Source organism: Schizophyllum commune (genome assembly GCF_000143185.2).
Source record: "Schizophyllum commune H4-8 unplaced genomic scaffold SCHCOscaffold_1, whole genome shotgun sequence".
In the NCBI taxonomy this organism is placed as follows: domain Eukaryota; kingdom Fungi; phylum Basidiomycota; class Agaricomycetes; order Agaricales; family Schizophyllaceae; genus Schizophyllum; species Schizophyllum commune.
Window position 1 is genome coordinate 2,396,992 of NW_026089538.1, and position 17,572 is coordinate 2,414,563.

Genomic DNA, 17,572 nt, shown 5'->3' on the forward strand with positions numbered 1-17,572 from the left:
TCCGGTACCTCAAGACGACACGCGACTGGTGTCTGGTCTACAACGGCGCTGATGCTGGCATGGACCTCAACTTCCATGGCTACACCGACGCTGACTGGGGCGGATGCAACGACACGTCCAAGTCCACCTCTGGCTTTGTGTTCATCTCAAGTCGGGGTGCCATTGGTTGGTCAAGCAAGCGACAGTCCATGGTCTCTCTCTCGTCTACCGAGTTGGAGTACATTGGCCTAGCTAATGCAGGCCAGCACTTGGCGTGGCTCCACTCGTTCTTTGACGAGTTGGGACGTCCGCAGGCTGGTGCCACCAAGCTCAGGTGCAACAACCGTGCGGCCATTATCCTCAGCCAGGATGCTCAGTTCCGTGCTCGGACCAAGCACATCCAGCGGAAGTACCACCACATCTGCGATGGGCTGGTTGCCACCGGCGAGTGCATTGTCCTCTGGTACCCCACGGACGAGATGGTTGTGGACATCTTCACGAAGGCACTACCTCATGAGAAGCATCTCAAGTTCTGCCAAGGTATGGGCTTGCGGCCAGACTCGAGTGGGAGTGTCAAAAGTGGTGTTTAGTGGCGAGTCTACCTTCAGCCAGGTCATGTGACCTCAACCCTTGGAACTGCTTATGTAAGTTCCAAGAGTTGAGATCACATGACTTTTCCCCACGCTTTGCCCGGATGGCCCCGTACATACGCGTGTACCTACCTTTCCTTTTCCCTCAGTCGCTATCCTATACGCAGGAAGACTGAGGTCTTGCGCTCTCTGCGCTTATTTAGGTATGAATTCAGTTGCTATCCTATACGCAGGAAGACTGAGGTCTTGCGCTCTCTGCGCTTATTTAGCTCGTGAAAGACTTGGCTTCTCCTCAGTCAGGACATGGTCAATGCCCTGGAACTGGAGATAGGCCTTCATCTTCTTGCCAAAGGACTTGAAGTCCTTGCCGTAGAAGATAGGCATGGTGGAGGTGAGGGTGTTAGACATAGTGATCTGGTAAGATTGTCAGCATTGTTTTATATGTCATCATAGAGGCAGCATGTCAGTAAGGACTGCACCGATGAGCAAAAGAGCGATGCGCCCTGAAGGGCCAGCATCTCCGCTAGAGATGGGCACCTTGATCGAGCGTGATCAGCAGCAATCATGAAAGATCAGCAGTGATCAGTGCAATCTGGCATGGTTTTGCCAGCACATGAAGCAGCTAGTAGTGAACAGGCAAGCGAGCAAGGCACTGCTCATCATCGCAGCCAGCAAGGGCGCAGATAACATGAGTTGCAGCCACTGAGGCGCTACTCATTGTGCCGCTGCCACTGGGGCGCTGAACACAGCTCACCAGGGCTCATAACCTGTTGAGCATGCTGGGAAGCGTGCCTATACTGCTTACCTGGTGGTAAGGAGCTTGATATGAGGCAAGCACAGAGGTAGGTAAAGACCTGTTATTCCTGGGGGCAGAGAGGCCCTCCTTATATATGTATAGGATGGTAGGTAGCATGTGATAATGCAATGGACATGTAAACAATAAACATATGATGTCATTGTGTGTGTCCATGTGTGTCCATGTGTCCGTCATGTGATACGTGAGTCATAACATGTGCAAGGCTGATTGTCCAACATTCTCCACCACCAGAGTCGGGCTGCGACTTGGATGAATCTGATGTGCCTGCCTGCTCCTGCCCCCCTTTTGTGTCTGCCTCAGTCTTGCGCGCAGCATGTAGGGAACTTCATGAGCCTTAACTATCCACCTGCTACTGCCCTTCCTGTTGATGCCCAATGACCTGGCACATACACCCAACCACCCCAACTGCCCCCCTTGCAAAGAGATGTGTGTCGGTTAATCCGTCGGACAGTCAAAATGTGGTACAGGTTTCAGACTCGAGCCCATCTCCCCCACCACCAAACAACATGTATATACTTCTAAACTATTCTGATCAATCTATGGATAAATATCCATTCTTGTCCAGATAATCAACTCGCCGGTTATACTTGGGTCTCCATTGCAGGTCTCGTACATGCCAACAGGCCACTTACCTAGTGACAAAGGCTCTGGGAATCTCACTGTATTCTTGCCAGAACTAGAGTTCCACTACACCCAACCAGACTTCTAAGTATTCAATGATGCTTGTTTGGTCTAAGCAAGCACTCTATGGCTTGCCATCAACTAACTATATTAAACATTCATATACAGTCTAACTATTGAAGCGATCCCGGGCCTATCAACACGAGAACACAATCAGTACAAGTGACTGTACCAGCAAGACCCAACATACCGAATCCTGAACCATATGCAAATAGCCGCTGTAGCCCTCTGCATACTTTCCAACTTCGCGGCCCTTGCTGGCACCAAGGCCCGCGCCCGCTGTATATATGTTCGTGATGCTTCGAGGAGTGGTCAGCGCCCGGCTCTCATGTGAAAGCACAACCTGCAATACTCACATTGGATCGACACGGCCTTCCCCCTCCACACCCAAACCGGTCCCCTCCTGCCATCCCATCCTTTTGAGCAACTTGTTTCCAACGTTTGATTGATCTTGCCCCGGGTGCAACGCTGGTGGCGGCGGCGGAGGGGGCGGTGTCACACGCCTTGTCGAAGACGCGGCAGGTGCGACGCTTGTCGAACTTTCCGGCACGGGGAAGTCCGGTTGGTTAAACAGCGCCCGACGCTCCAATGCACGGTCGCGGTACTTTGGCTGCGCAGGTGCACCACCCTCAGTTGTTCCCGCATCCTTTGCCTTTCTGGCGGCAACCTTCTTCCGGGCAACCTCGCGTAACCTGCTATCCTGGGCGTTTTTCTATACGGATAGTTAACAAAGGGGCTCTTACGCCGTCCTTGAGGCGGATATCAGCAGGGTGGGTGGGCATACCTTGTGCAGCTCCGACTCGCGTATATGGCGCCCCAAAACGTCGATGGTCTTGAACTGACGTCCACATAGAAGGCACATCAGGGCATCGGTATCGGCGAACTCGAATTCGTCGGTGGAAGGAGCGACAGCGATAGCAGGGACGGGGGCGGCTTCCGACGACACTGACCGTGACGCAGGCAATGGCCCCGTTCGGATCTCAGCAGACTGCGCAGCCGAGGGCGAGGATACTTCCTACAGAAGCATGAGTACCACAGCTAAACGTTGCAATCGCCACTCAGCCAACCTGTCGTTTGTCAACAGGCGCAAACGAAGGCGTGGCACCGGTCGTGCCCGTCAGTTCCTCCTGGACTTGGTTCCACTTCGTGATGTTGTTTGCGATCTAGTTGAAAATCAGCTGAAGCCGGGAGTGCAGGTCACAGACAACGCGCCTTTCGACTGGCAGCGAGTGGAGCCACTTTGCGAGCAGCAGCGGCTGGAGCTACGGTAAACAAAGGTATCGACGGTAGGGAAGACACGCACTCTTGTCCGTATGTTGATTCAGAGGATCCTGCGATATCTCTTCCGCGGGTTCATCGTCCATAGAAAAGGCGAGTCCTTTGGGCTTGATTCCTGCGATATACCGATCAGAACAAGGCACCACTTAGCAAACGGCAGATACTCACCGGTCGGAGCCGCCTTCATAGACTTGAAGCTCAGAGTCACTGGTTTATCCGACACAGGGAGCGCGGAAGGCGCAGCCTGGATAGGCCGTATGGCGTCGACCTCTGCAGCCGTTCAATTATGCCCCCGCGCCAACGGTCACGAGCTACGCCTACGCACCTTTGGCTTTCTTCTTCTTCTCCTTCTCCTTCGTTGCAGCCGGCGCAGTTACAGGCTGCTCAACCTTGAACTCCAGGACTGCGACGGTGGCGTTCTCGTCCCAATACCGCACGAAAGTTCCCTCCAGGCCGCCCAAGCTCATCGACGACGTGATCGAGGCTTCGTCACGAAGCATGATGTCGGCGACAGGTTGGAATGAGTGAGGATGCGCGAATGAAGCGGCGACCGGCTTGTCGGAAATTCGGAAACCGTTTGGATGCAGCTGGGATGACATGGTGTTCGCCAGAACGGCAGCGGCGCTCTAGTGAATAGTGAGAAAGGGACAGTTGGTAAGTCATTGTAACGCACCGGGGTGTCGACGAACTCGACGAAGCCAAAACCAAAGCTTGCCATCGTAATTCTGTCCTTGATGAGGATGATGCGCTTCATGCCCTTTGCACCGTCCTTGCCGAATCCTGCAGAATTGCGCATCGCTTGATGAATAGCTTGCGGCCCGGAGAGCGGATCGAGGCCTCTGAACAGCAGGACCGGTGCTTGAGTGTTGCCAATATCCCGAGTACCGTCGTTCACGTTGCCTCGCTGAGCTCTACCCTTATCTTGGGGGCTGACGCTCTGCGAGTAGTCTATCTTGATGCGCCGCCCTCCATGCGGGGCTCCCGTCTCAAGGGCCTTGTAGTAGGCCGCCGCGGCCGTCGCACCATGAGACGCCGGCGGCGGCACCGAGATGAAGGGAAAGTGGGGATCGACGAACGCGCGGGCATGCTCTGTCGAAGGGAACTGGGCGAAGCCAAAGCCCTTCGAAGTACCTTGATAAATCGAGCGGGACGCTCCGTCAATGCATGCTCGTGGACGAATACGAAGGACAAGTGCCTGATGCGCGTTCCCTAATGATCGTGACCGACTCTACGGTGCAGCGGTTGGAGTGGAGGTAGGATTGAAGCTGGGCGGGGCGGCTTTAGTTCCAGGACGCGGGACTGTGAGGAATGCAACGTCAACGGACATCTGCCTCGTTGAAGTCTGGGTCGAGGCCGAGGAATATGACATGCGGGCTGGGCTCTGACGGGACGAGTCGCTTCTTGGCGGCTGGTCCCCCTGGGTGGCCATAATCTTGCGGTGCGGGGGACATTGACATCGAGTACGAAGACTCGTCATAGGCAGGAGTATTATCATAACCCTGGGACGGACAAGGACGGTAAGTACTCTGTGACTGACTGTCCTGAAGGAAAGAACATGCTCCGCCATTGAATTTCCTGCGCTTCGGGTCGCCGTAGTAGTCCTCCTCGCGCGGACGGACACCGGGGCGTGGTGCAGAGCCCCAGGCGTCCTTGCCTCTGTCCCATTCTCTGTTGTACGCCATGATTGCGGGAGAGGATGATGGTGGCAGGTAAGAAGAGGCGGATAAACAGCGATCAACAAGACCCCTCCTCTTCCTCTTCCGTCATGGCCGGCGTTCTCAAGGTGCGTCCGCCGCCGGTTCCCCCGACCTCTGCTCACACACGGACAGACTGACCCCGCCATCGAGCGCTTCAATCTCCTTGTGCGTCTCCTAGTCCAGCTCCTGACCGCATCTCATCCCCTTCTGCAGCGCGAGAACGTCCACACTCGCTTCCGCTGGACAAGGCACTCAATCAAGACTGCTATTGTCGGTGTCGTCGCGGTCCCAGTCGCCATCTGGCTCTCTGCGAGCTACGGCCTCGTGAGTCATCATCTTCCATCCCCAGCGCCCTAAACTGAGCCTCTTCAGGACAAGATCGAGACGCGGGTACCTCGCAAGGGCACGCCACTCGTAAAGTCTGCGTAGAGCGCTGTCTCCGTACTACCTAGCGATGCGTAGACGCCAATTACACATTGCGAAGCTTTGAACTGCTTGAGCCTATCTCATGTCAGCCACTGAGCGAACAGTATCTTCCGGCTCGACACTTGCCCTCATCCTCGCCGTATTCACCCACCTAGCCCTCGGGTTTGCTATACCCTTCCATCATACCCTCTAAGGTGCTCTGCATTGCACTTTACGGGAACATTCTTTGCGTATTAGCCAGCTAGCCTGCACGCTTCCTAATGCCTAATGTTTCCCTCATTCCTGTCTGCCATCGTACGCAAGGACCCTGATGTTCATGCAACTATCTCGTCCCTTTGCAACTTTCTGGGCTTGATGTTGCTCAGTGTTAAAACAGCGTCGTGATGGACGAGGCCTCGTCGAGCCAGCACATAAAGTCGCAGCCAAGTATCGCAAGGTGCTTCGTGGAGATGCAAGACTATTCTGTATATCCCATTCTCCGCTAGCACTTCAAGAAATGCACCATCATAATAGTAGAGTGTTCAGCAAGATATAATGTATCGATTCTTCCGTAAGTCCGCGCCTCCTAGCCTGCCACCAAGTTTCTCAGCCCTTCCTCAAAGCATCAAGACGAGCCTGCAGCGCGTCTTCGTCCGACATGCCTCCTCCTCCTCCACCGTCCCCTCCCGCGCCTGAGGAGCCTATATCGGCCGCCTCGCCTAGTGCGACTGGCTGCCGCGCAGCAACAGGCGCCGCAGACGCGATACCGGTGGGTGCATCCGTGAGCTAGAGGATGATGTTCTCAGCCAATGCAAGTAAGGACTCCCCTTGGGAGCACGCACCTGCTGGGATAGCCCGACCCCGATCTCGTCAAGCACCTCCTTTAGTATCTTGTCACCTTCTTCCTCCTCATCCTCCTCGTCCTCCATGACGTCGTCGACCGCGTCGGACATCATTTCCTCCTTCATGCCCATCATCTCGCTCTCCCGCTCGAATTCATTCATGATCTTCTGGATCTGAGGGAGGTTCATGCCGCGATTCATGGACGCCATAGCCTGAATGGATACACAGTGTTGTCAGGGAGTACCGACTAGGTATTGCGCATCGCAGACGCACCCTGCTCGCGCCACGCATGGCTTCCGCCATCTGCTGATTACTCCTGAGCGTCTGAATCCTCAGACTAACGGCCTGGAGCTGCGTCCGCATCTGGTAGAACTTCTGCACATATCGGCGCGTCCTGACCAGATCCTTCGCCATGACCTTGCACGCATTCTACCACCGTAACCCATCAGCGCCTAGCGTGCACGCCATGAGCTACCACACGCACCAGCTGCCCCGCCTTCGCGCTCTTCTTGATATCCGCAATGAGCTTCTTCTCGCTCTGCTCGAGCTTGGTCCGCTCGCGGTCCAGCTCGCGCTGCGCCTTCGTCAACGCGCGCTGGTGCTGGCGCAAGCGCTCCGCAGGCGTCACCGACCGGCCAAATAGCGTCTCCTGCATCGTACCTCAGCATTCCTGCACCCGCCACCACGCACGGCGCACTCACAATGATGTTCATGATGGCGGTCGACGACAAGCGGTGGCCCGGGGCCCGGGCCGGATCCGATGCCTCACAGCTCAATCACCGAGTACAACGGCTTGCCACCGACCATCACCTTCATCAGCGCAGCATGGATCTCAACCCCATCGGCGCCCACTGCACCTTGAGCAGCTGCCATGAGCTCGATCTGCTCCCAATCCTCTGTCCCCACTGCTCCCACCAATTCTGCCGCGCGCACTTCACGCCCGACAGCCATGCATGCGCCTCCGCCTCGCAGTCGCGCCCTCTGACGACCGCAGACAAGCTCGAGCGATGCGCAGTGGACAACTGCGACAAGACTGCGCTATCAATGACTACCGCGGTCGCGTCTGCTAGTACTGTATTGCCCACCTGCGCACAGTGCTCCGGCTTCTACTGCGCGGAGTAAGAGATCTTGCCACTTCCTGTCCTCAACCCGGTCAATCGAGCTTGCAGACACCGTCACCCTGACTCGCATCGATGCTCGAGATCTACTACGAAGACCTCGGCCCCTGCGACCAGCAAGCAAGACGCGGCAAAGGCATTGCTCGCCAAGAACTTTCCCTCAGCGAGCAAGCCTCCTGCGAAGTCCACGAGCAGGACCAAAAAGCTACCAACTGATCCTGTCAAGCTGGCTCAGTACCGCAAAGTCGAAGCCATGAAGATGCGCCATAAGGCTACACCCGGCGATCCGCGTGATACAAGTGCGCCTCTTGAAGAGCGTCTACATATATATGTAGGAGCTAGCGACCAGACGGAAATTAAGACACTTTGGGTCCGAAAAGTATGTCCGTCTCGCAGCGTAATTAATCCATGTCACGATCTTATAGACCATGTCCACTGGACGCGCTTTGGACTGTTTCGCTACGCTTTTCTCCCTGTCATCTGGGGTGAGCACAACCCTCTCCTCGAGCACTTTACTTGCTCACGTCAACAGCCCCATCAACTAATTCTCGAGGGCGAAGAATCGACCATTCTTCGCAACGACATACCAATTGGTGACCAAGTACAGGATGCATCGACTTTGCTTGTCTCGCCGCGCCCTTAAGCATGCAATCACGGCTCAGTAGAAAATCTTGGACCATTGTTGCTCAGCGCTCGGTCTTTGAGAAAATCATCCGTTCATTATGTACGACACCGTCCGTGATGCAAGCAGTAAAGGTCTATAGTACTTTCAGGTAGAACTATAGGACGGTCGGAATGCGACCAACAATATACGACGAACACCACGCCTCCGCGCAGCGATGACCGGCCCGCATCTGAAAGACGAATATAGTACGCATCGCATCCGTAAAGACAAACAAGAGACCAGGCGCAACGTGATAGCAGCGTATAAAACATAACAGCTCATAACTCTAAGTCCCCCCCCCTCATGATACCAAGGCAGCCAGCCGCCTCAGATGCGGCACATTGAGATACGCCGGCACGTACGTCTCCAACCCCGACACCTCGCGTGGCAGAGGCAGCTCGTACGGACCCACCTCCTCTGTCTCGGGAGAAAGAAGCAGGTGGTCATTCCGGTCATTCGCCTGGACGCGGGAGGCGACGACGCGCAAGATTTCGGGGGATATTGGGTTCTAAGAAAGCGTTAGAGGAAATAGGCAGATTGCGAGGAACATGTCGACGCACCTCGTAATCCGCGACGTAGTAGTTCGTACACATGCGCTGGATTTGCATCGGGCTGAGCATCCAGCAGACGTCGTAGATGATCTCGATATCAGCAGGGGTGGCCTAAAGACTGTTAGCAGATGTTGACTTGCAGTGAAAACAAACATGCTCACCTTCTTGAGCTGCAACAACTTCGTTGCCTGCATCAAGTGCTCCAGCTGCAGCGTACCCTCAGGCATGTCCTTCGACTTGCACCACTCCTCGATGCGAGTGATGTTGTACTGGATCTGCATCGCCCGCTTCCACGACGAGAAGTTTCTCCGCATCAACAAGTCGTTGAAGCTCGTCACGCCAATGAGCTTCAACAACTCGGTCACGACCTGCTGCACCACGCTCTCCTCCATGTAGTACGACTTCAAGCTCCGCCAGACCTTGTTCAGCAGGTTGAGGATGTCGTCCATACTGTATGCTGGCTGCGTGTTCGTGTTCAGCAGGCGGTTGAACAGGCGGCCGCCACCGTCACTTGACGTGAAGCCCGGCAAGCTCTGGCTCTCGATGAGCGCAGGGATGACCATCTTCGAAAGCTTCTTCTTGGTCTCGAGCATCCAGGTGTGGTAGATATTGTACTCGAGACTATCGAGGTCGTGCTTGACGACGGAGACGAGGCGCTCGTAGTCATTCCAGTCGAAGGGACGGACGGCGTTCTCCTCGCCCGGGCCGATGCCCTGGAGCATGTCGCTCTCTGCGACGCAGATGAACGAGAGCATCTCATGGACATTGGAGAGCCAGAAGATGCCCGGGATGATGGCATCCTCCCCGCTGAACGACTGCAAGTATGTCAACAACTGAAGTAATAGAGACGGCAGATGAAGGACTGACCATGACATGTGACTGAATCGTCTGCATAACATTCGCAAGGAAGCGCTCGCTCTCAGCGATGAGGCCGTACTTCCACATCTCGTTGGTGACGAGGCTGATCAAGTTCGCCGGGAACAAGATCTCCTTGACCGCTGCCGGATTGCTCTGGCTTGGTGCAGGGATGCGGAGCCCACGGATGAGCCCGTCGAGCACATCCTCGTCCAGCCGCTTGACGTCCTGCATGAGGCGAATCTTCTCCTCTGCCGGGTCCTCGTAGTCACCAGTCTCGTGCTGAAGACCGCGGTTCTTGAAGCGCAGGTAGCCATCTTCGCCGTTGTACGCGACGGAGACTGCACGCGGGTTGAGCACGTTATCCTTCCGCGCGTTCATGATCAACTCGTCCGTCGACGTCCGCGAATCGTACGGGTTGATCGCGTACACGCCCGCAGAGCTGTGGCGACGCTGGTGGCGTTGCGGCGGGTTGAGCTCCGCGGGAGCGCCATTGGGCTGGCCTGAGCGCAGGTTAGGTACGAACGTCGGTGACGGCGGCTCCATCCGAGTACCCTTTGTGAGCGAGTTGAGAGCATTCGCGCGGTTGAGCTGCTCGCGAAGGTTGCTGACTTCGTTCTTAAGGGTGGCGATGACGGAGGTGTCCTCCTGGCTGCGCGCCTGGGCGGCGGCGGCGCTCTGCTGCTGGACTTCCTCGAGGCGTGTGGCCTGGTGAATGAGGTCCTCTGTCAACTTCTGGATGGCAGCCTCCTTCTCTGCAGCCTTCGCCAACGTCTCCTCGAGACGCTTCTCGACATCTGCCTTCGCCTTCAGGAGCTCGTCACGCTTCGTCAACTCGGCCTCCGTCGCCGTCAGAGTCGCCTGCAAGGACTTGGCCTTGCCGTCAGCCTCTTCGTGCCTCGACTGCCAGACCTTCAGCTGCTGCTCTAGCTGAGTCAGGCGGCCCTGCAACTCCTTCTTCTCCTCCGTGCGCTTCTGCAGCGTCTGCGTAAGCTCGACGACCTTGTTCTCCAGCGTGTACGAGATCTCCTTGAACCTGTTAACGGAGCGAGCCTCAGCGCGAAGAGCTTTAAGCTCCCGCCGCGCGAGTCTGCGCCGGATGCAGGACTGGAGATAGACAACATGCTTGACCTCTGCACGGTGTCGCCGGCGAACAAAACTGGAGTTCATAGTAAGCATTGGCGGGTCGGTGGTATAGTCCCAGGACTCACGTTCCACGCAGGAGGCTTTGCAACAAGGATGCAGCTTCGTATGTCCTGGAGTTGCGGTATGTCTGCCGTGCCCGTGCACCACGAATCTCTGGGACACCATGTAAGCGATGGTAAAATCGAGATTGAACAGGTACTTACGGCTCTGGAGCTGCGTGACAAAGCGACTGGTCGCAAGGAAGCGCTGGCGCGCCAGGTGACGCCTAATACCCTTCTGCAACCGCAACACCGCCGTCTCGCGCCGGACGTGCTCGACGAGCCTCTTCGCCAGGATACCTCGCCACCAGGTCTGGATAGTGATCGTCGCCTTCCGCAGGCGCCGGTACTGGTTGACCGCCATCCTCCGGCGCATGTTCTTCTGCACGACGGTGACCATAGCGTTGAGGCGCTCCGAGCGCAGAGATTCCAGGGCGGCGAGCATACCAGCGCGGAAAAAGATCTTGGTCTTGCCGTTTTGGTACTTGTCCGGGTCATTAATTGTGCCTTCGAGGATCAGCGTGCACAGCTTGCGGAGGTCCATCGACTGTATCATGGGCTGCCATACTGAGGACGGGACAAGCATGTAGTACCTGCACAATATTCAGACACTTGCTGAACACGAGAGGACTTGGACGCACCGTTCAGCGAACTCCTCGTATGTCCAACGCGAAGGATAGCCGGCGCAACTGATACGGATTGTCTCGAGCACACCGCAAGCACGAAGTTGTCCAAGGACCTGCTGCGGCTGGAACTCCCAGGGCTTCTTCAGCTCGTTCGGCTTGATGCAACGAATATAGTGAACGTTCGTAACATGCAAAGTGTCCATGAGCGTGATCAGGGAGGCCTTGAAGATCGATCCTTGCGTCGGCTTCTTCGCAGCGAGACCACGCTTGGGAGCAGCGCTGGACGAAGACCCGCTGTTCGAGCCCACGAACGATTGGCGTCCAGGATCCGGAATGACTGACGAGCGCCGCGAGCTGCCGCTGCCAGAGTCGGAGCCAGCACTTGGCGCAGACCCGTCCGCCGACCTTGCCGAGTTGAGCGCCGCATCCAAGACCTCCTTCAGGAAGGGGTTCTTCGTAGCAGCCAGAAGCGCCATATGCTCGTCCGGAACCGTGTCCCTGTTCTTCTCCAGGAAGCCCTCCGCTTCATACGTGACATCGTGCGCGTAGTGAGCAATGGTGAACGCAGAATTGCCGAACCGGGGCTTCTTGAAGACGTTCTTGTTTTCGGGCTTCAAGAGCTGGGTGTTGAGCTTCTGGAGGAAAGACGCATCGCTACCGGAGGGTAACCGAGACTCCTCGTCAAGGAGCGCGAGGACACCGAGCTTGCCCTCAATGACGTCGATACAAGGCTGGTTGTCGGAGAAGTCGATGAAGGTCCAGTTGATCTCTTCCTTGACGTACTCTTCTTGCTCCAGCTTGAAGACGTGCGAATTGAACTACAAAAGGTACTTGTAAGCACCAGTGCAATCAACCCAGTAGCGGAGCTTACCTCCTGCTGCAGCTTCTCGTTGGCGTAGTTGATGCTGAACTGCTCGAAGGAGTTCTGACAAGATCATCAGTACCAGAACTTCGTCGAGGACTGCCGAACTCACCTTCTTGAAGTGCTCGAAACCGTAGATATCCAAGACACCAATGAACATCTCCGCGCGCTCAGCCGCGTCGCCATTCTCGCCCGCCAAACTCTCGTTGACAATCGCGACCAACCATTCGAACATGCACGCATACACGAACTTGGCCACACTGTCGCGGACCACGGTCGCCTGCGCCGCATTGAGCGAGGAGACAATCTTCTCCGAGCGCGTCGTGATCTGCTTCTTGACCGTCCACTTCTTGAACTCGGCGAGATCGACGCCCATGAAGCGCGTAGCAAGCAGCAGCGAGGTATCGTTCTCGTCAAGGGAGGCATCATTGCGCATCTGCGTGATCTTGACATTTCCGAGATGCAGGACGGCGGCGAGAAGACGGAACACGGCCCATTGCTTGTCGATACTGATGCCGACGGTGGACAAAGCCTGTTGCGTCGCGCGGAACTCTTCAGCATCATCAACGCCATTGATGGGAGTCGATGAGTGGCCGCCCTGCTTGAGGTACTGGAACTTCGACGTGTCCGTGTCAAGGCCAAGGTCCTTCCGCTCCTTCGACGGTGCGCCCGCGCACAGTTGGTAGAAGATGTGGTAGTTGCGCTCCGTGAGAGATTGATAGACGATGCGGGCACGCTCAAGAAGGTATGTCCGTATCCGGGCGCCGACAATTTCTTGTTGACCGTCGAATAGAATCTAATCGCAAGTCAGCCAGCGGAAGTGAGTTGAGCGACGAACGCACCTGGATGTACTTCCCGAAGCGGGACGAGTTGTCGTTACGTGTCGTTTTGGCGTTACCGAAAGACTCGAGGATAGGGTTGGTGGCCAGGATCTGCCGCTCAATTTCGCTAGAATCGTCCAAGGAGACCTTGAGGGACCGCTTGTTCGGGCTGTCTGGAGGGTTGACGGAAGCGAGGTAGCGCATGATGAACTTGGCCTGGGATGCGCAGTGAGGGGTTTCCGCGACGCGCTGTAGCATCGCAGCTTACCGATTCTGTCTTTCCTGCACCACTGTACAAGAGTTAGACGGGCATACAAGGCGAAGGACGCGTACGCACCTCTCTCCGGACACAATGATTGTCTGGCCTGTCCCATCCTTCCTCATCGCAGTATACGCGTCCTCTGCAATGGCAAACAAATGGGGCTCCAGCTCCCCCCTCTTGCGGCCAGTATACGCCTGGATGACCTCAGGGCCATAGAGGTTGACGCGCTGGAAGGGGTTGACGGCAATGAGGACGATACCACTATAGGTGTATATGCTATGCTGCGCGTAGCGATTTCGGATGGTATGGAGGACTTGCAGCAGTGTCAGCGCGTCTGGAGGCAGTATATCTCATCCAATAGCGCACCTGAAGGCTCGTTCAAATGTGAGAGGGTGGCGAGATCGTCCGCAGTCTCCAACAGAGGAGGGTTGCGCAGTGGCGGCAGTCCTTCTTTCCCGCTTTTGATGTCGTTCGCGGTCGTGTTAATCGTAATTTCCTGAACGCCGAGTGAGCAGAGCTAGCGGATGAAGGGCGCCGGACGCACCTTGCCGTGCTCGTTGAGGAATACGAGCTTAATGGCATCGTCGGCGCCCTTGGTTACTGAGGTGACCTCCGCGGATATCCAGGCGTGGTCCTTGTCCTCAAACCAGACGCGGGTTCCCTTCGAGTATATGTGTTCCGCCATGGCGACGTGTTGGGCGCTGGGAGAGGCGCCGGACGACGAGCAGACGTGAAGAGGTCGGGATCCCAAGTCTGCTCCCGGCGAGCGAGCGGGTTCGGAGTTTGCCGAGTGTATTTGCGCACATGGCGCGCGGGATGCAAGTTTGGCACGAACTTCAACGCGGTTCGACTTCCGGACCAAATGCGCCTCGCGCTTCTCTCGGCCCTCTGCTCCCGCCGACTACTCGCCCGCACGCTCTCTACCTTCATATGCTCAGTCCTAATCGTCATCCGCCCCTTTTCTCACCTAGGGGGGCAATGGGCTTTCCTCGCACTCACGATTAAGGAGCTGCACTTCTCGGCCCAGGATACTTTGGCACAACAACTCGAGGCGACTGTGCTACATGTCTGGGGCGGTCTCTGCGGCATCGGAATATCTGCGCTCGCGAAATACCTGACCTCTTTGGTATCTGACCCTGCAAACCAACGAGCTCTACCCGCAATCTTCCTAGTCATCATCAGCTTCTTCGGTGAGCCATCTCGTCGTACTAACTTCCCCAACTAACACTAGAGCAGCTGGGGGGCTCAAGAGTCGTCTTCCTCGCCTTACTGGGGCAGCCCGCATCGTCATGTTCATCTCGGTATGGCTGCTCATGCAAGACGTCGGCCAAACGCAGGTAAGCTTCCGCGTCAACCCGCATCCGGCGGCTCGATCTTGACCGGCCTTACAGATCATCCTTCCAGAGGCTGGCAACTTCCTCTGGGTGACCCTCACAGCTTCGGTGACGGCTCTGATTGCGAGCATGATCCTCCTCAGATGGTCGTCTGTCACTGTCGCTCGAGTAGCTACCGCTGCCCTGACGCGCGTGCACGACTGTCTCTCGAACAGCCTCGATAGTGTATTCTCCGAGGGCCCGGGGCGCGTCACCCTCGACCGTAGCCTGCTCAACGACCTGCTCAAGCTCACGATACACCTCAACACGGCCTATCACCAAACCGCATTCGAGCTCCGCCTTGGTCACGTTGGAGGTGGGTCTATCTTCCCATGAGATCATTTGTGGCAAACTCATTTTCTATAGTGAAACCCCTCAAGCCTCTCGTATTCGTGATTGAGCAGCTGAGGCGCGATCTATCTTGGGGCATGTCATTCCCTCGTGTCGCTCGAGAGACGCAGAGTTCGTCGGAGCTCGACATCTTGCAGTCATTCCGTGACCCAGCCCTGGAGCTCGGCGGGGCTCTGCTGGAATCCCTCGAAGCCGTCAAGCGCGTCATTGGCCTGTGCTATGACCATGCCCTCAAGCCCGTCACCTTAGACCAGGATAAGATTCAATTGCATGCTTGCAACGAACGCCTGAATGTCGCCATCGTCGCCGCCCGTAACAAACTCAAAGATATCTGTGATGAACTGGGTGTACAACGAACAGCTACCCTAGACGGGCATTTTGGCTTGTCCCAGGAAGTGTACGACCTTTGTCTGTTCATGATATCCCTACTCCAAGTACGAATTCCTATTCTGTTCACGTTATCGACAACTCATCCTCTACAAGATGGCCCACTCCATGCGCCACACCATCACCATCGTACAAGACCTCGTCGCCTCCTACGAAAACTCCCCCATCCGCCTCTACTACCCTCGCTTCACCGCCGCCTGGCTCGGAGTCGCCCCGGCGTCCATCATCCACGAAGAAGGCGAGCAGGTCACCGAGCAGTCCGACAACCCCGCGTACACCGACCCCAACGACACGCTTGAGAATCTCGTCTCCCAGACCAGCGATGATGGCGACGCGGACTCGGACTCCCTACGCGAGAAGGGCAAGAGCAAACGCCAGGTCATCCCCGGGCGTCCGCTGTCGTACGACTGGTGGTCCGCAGCGCTGCGTATGGCGTGGAATATGCGGACAACGCTGCGGTATCGGTTAATGCTCTCACGGTTCTTGAGGAGTCTGCTGCATTCGAGTCATCTGAAGCATGCCTTCAAGAATGCGATGGGTGTCGCATTGTTGAGTATACCTGCTTTTCTGCCGAATGGGTCGCCAGGTGTGTACGTTATTGCGAGGAGTGTCTCTGTTCTGACCTTTTTGCTAGGCAGACACTGGTTCGACGACTGGCACGGCCAATGGATGGTGATCAGCTTTATCTGGGTCCACGAGATAAACGTTGGCCAAACATGGCGCGTTGGATACCTACGCTTCGTAAGAGCCCACCTTGTCTTCTGGATCCCGCATATCTTGACTGCTGTCAAACCTAGTGGGGAACGGTTGGAGGCTCAATTTATGGCTTCGTGGTAAGTCCCTCTTGTCGATACATCCTAGCCATATCGTCTAACTTTGCCCAATCAGGCGACAGTAATAGCCCATCGTAATCCCTACTTAATCGTTTTCTTCCTCACCGTGAGTTGTTATCTGGCGCCGGTGCTTCGTTCTGCTCACCGTGATCCCAGTTGGCGGAATTACCGCTAAGCTACATCGTAATCAACACAACTGTCCCAAGTCTCGGTGTCGTAGGGTCAGTCACCTCTCATTCTTGACTACAAAGGCCGCTGAGCGTCTTTCTAGGTCGATTACCCTTCCGCCTCTAATCCTCTTGAAGTACATCGTACCCAACGTTGAGACGTCAGACATAAGTATGTGTCTGGTATCTCTTTGCCAATGAACGAGTCGTTGACAATCCTCCTAGTGCTGGCGGTTCAGCGGTGTATCACCATCGTCGCGGGTATTGTCGCGGCTCAAGCAATCAATAGCATATTTCCTCGACACTGCCGAGTAAGCAAGCTCGGCTTTAGGGGTTTGCCACTCATCTAAATGACCTATAGGTATTATTCCTAGACGGTACCAGTCGCACACTACAGCTCATGAGCGAGCTCTACATGGTCTTAAGCCGGTGAGTATATTTGTGCGCTTCTTGACCACACTCTAATCATTATCTCAGAGATTTGTTTAATTCGGGCCACCTCGCCTCGCCCCAGGAGAAGCGCAAGACGATCAAGCTGGAGCTCAGCATCAGGAATTCCCTGCATCGTCTGTCCCTCCTCATGGCCACTATGAACGACGAGCTCAGTCTCGTACCGGTAAGCAGGGTTCATCGCTTGCCCAAGATGACGCTGATGCTCTGCAGAAACCCATGCGTCGATATCGGCGTCTACTGGGGATCCTACAAAATCTACTGGACGTCCTGTCGGGCATCCGCAAGGCTCGCGAGAATATACCCAGACGAGAAACCGTCAACGCCGTAATTGCGCAGCGCCGGGAACTCGTTTCCTGCGTTTGTATATCCTTCTTCGCGTGCGAACAGGTATATCGCGGCCGACAACCACTGCCACAATACCTGCCCTCCTCTCGGCAGGCCGTTCGCACACTCGAGCGACACATAGAGGAGCATATCAAGGAGACGCGAGACAACGAGAGCATCGAGGCGCTTGGGCTGTCGCTGATCTATGCGTTCGCCGAGATAGATTTGCTCAGGGACCTCGCCGAGCGCTTAGAGGACTTGTTGGATGTCACGAAGCAGCTCTTTGGGTCCCATTCCTGGTTCATGCTGGATGAGAGTGGGGACATGACCATCAGGATGGCGACGCACGACCGTGTCGGATCGGACTAACACTACCTATGCAAGTATAATCACACGCTGTAATACTCTCTACCCAACCCCCTGTATGGTATGCTTTGCACCTGTGGGTCCA

The 17,572-nt window shown here is 55.9% G+C and overlaps 6 protein-coding genes across 6 annotated transcripts; 3 read left to right on the plus strand and 3 right to left on the minus strand.

The window, feature by feature from the left end:
- Positions 1 to 830: 830 nt before the first annotated feature.
- SCHCODRAFT_02743012 (uncharacterized protein) lies at positions 831 to 5,068 on the minus strand (the record flags this gene model as incomplete). Its single annotated transcript, XM_050347172.1, has 12 exons — positions 4,671 to 5,068; positions 4,541 to 4,610; positions 4,019 to 4,476; positions 3,671 to 3,971; positions 3,514 to 3,615; positions 3,371 to 3,460; positions 3,280 to 3,323; positions 3,135 to 3,230; positions 2,852 to 3,082; positions 2,424 to 2,779; positions 2,258 to 2,366; positions 831 to 983 (listed from the first exon to the last, which is right to left on the minus strand). The coding sequence occupies exons 1-12, from the start codon at positions 5,025 to 5,027 to the stop codon at positions 831 to 833; spliced, it is 2,367 nt and encodes a 788-aa protein (XP_050202934.1). The 5' UTR covers positions 5,028 to 5,068.
- Positions 5,069 to 5,110: 42 nt separating this feature from the next.
- SCHCODRAFT_02695281 (uncharacterized protein) lies at positions 5,111 to 5,471 on the plus strand (the record flags this gene model as incomplete). The annotated part of the gene is made up of 4 exons (XM_003035861.2): positions 5,111 to 5,128; positions 5,175 to 5,207; positions 5,256 to 5,366; positions 5,415 to 5,471. 4 exons carry the CDS (start codon positions 5,111 to 5,113, stop codon positions 5,469 to 5,471), a joined length of 219 nt encoding a protein of 72 aa, XP_003035907.1.
- Positions 5,472 to 5,883: 412 nt separating this feature from the next.
- On the minus strand, positions 5,884 to 7,034 carry SCHCODRAFT_02606748 (Snf7-domain-containing protein). The gene is made up of 5 exons (XM_050344229.1): positions 6,992 to 7,034; positions 6,775 to 6,939; positions 6,564 to 6,719; positions 6,290 to 6,502; positions 5,884 to 6,233 (listed from the first exon to the last, which is right to left on the minus strand). Exons 1-5 carry the CDS (start codon positions 7,001 to 7,003, stop codon positions 6,054 to 6,056), a joined length of 726 nt encoding a protein of 241 aa, XP_050202935.1. The 5' UTR covers positions 7,004 to 7,034; the 3' UTR covers positions 5,884 to 6,053.
- Positions 7,035 to 7,086: 52 nt separating this feature from the next.
- Positions 7,087 to 8,051, plus strand: SCHCODRAFT_02682942 (uncharacterized protein; the record flags this gene model as incomplete). The annotated part of the gene is made up of 4 exons (XM_050346750.1): positions 7,087 to 7,408; positions 7,460 to 7,787; positions 7,834 to 7,893; positions 7,941 to 8,051. The coding sequence occupies exons 1-4, from the start codon at positions 7,116 to 7,118 to the stop codon at positions 8,049 to 8,051; spliced, it is 792 nt and encodes a 263-aa protein (XP_050202936.1). The 5' UTR covers positions 7,087 to 7,115.
- A 9-nt stretch (positions 8,052 to 8,060) lies between these two features.
- SCHCODRAFT_02606752 (uncharacterized protein) lies at positions 8,061 to 13,987 on the minus strand. The gene is made up of 14 exons (XM_003035037.2): positions 13,778 to 13,987; positions 13,600 to 13,729; positions 13,309 to 13,546; positions 13,240 to 13,261; positions 12,993 to 13,187; positions 12,263 to 12,946; positions 12,160 to 12,213; positions 11,304 to 12,106; positions 10,828 to 11,255; positions 10,690 to 10,777; positions 9,491 to 10,637; positions 8,785 to 9,438; positions 8,633 to 8,734; positions 8,061 to 8,580 (listed from the first exon to the last, which is right to left on the minus strand). Exons 1-14 carry the CDS (start codon positions 13,916 to 13,918, stop codon positions 8,374 to 8,376), a joined length of 4,893 nt encoding a protein of 1,630 aa, XP_003035083.1. The 5' UTR covers positions 13,919 to 13,987; the 3' UTR covers positions 8,061 to 8,373.
- Positions 13,988 to 14,095: 108 nt separating this feature from the next.
- On the plus strand, positions 14,096 to 17,569 carry SCHCODRAFT_01187032 (uncharacterized protein; the record flags this gene model as incomplete). Its single annotated transcript, XM_003035860.3, has 14 exons — positions 14,096 to 14,423; positions 14,470 to 14,570; positions 14,625 to 14,922; positions 14,973 to 15,391; positions 15,441 to 15,930; positions 15,979 to 16,085; positions 16,142 to 16,177; positions 16,233 to 16,283; positions 16,334 to 16,398; positions 16,449 to 16,516; positions 16,570 to 16,655; positions 16,706 to 16,773; positions 16,822 to 16,960; positions 17,008 to 17,569. 14 exons carry the CDS (start codon positions 14,096 to 14,098, stop codon positions 17,488 to 17,490), a joined length of 2,739 nt encoding a protein of 912 aa, XP_003035906.1. The 3' UTR covers positions 17,491 to 17,569.
- Between the last annotated feature and the right edge of the window lie 3 nt (positions 17,570 to 17,572).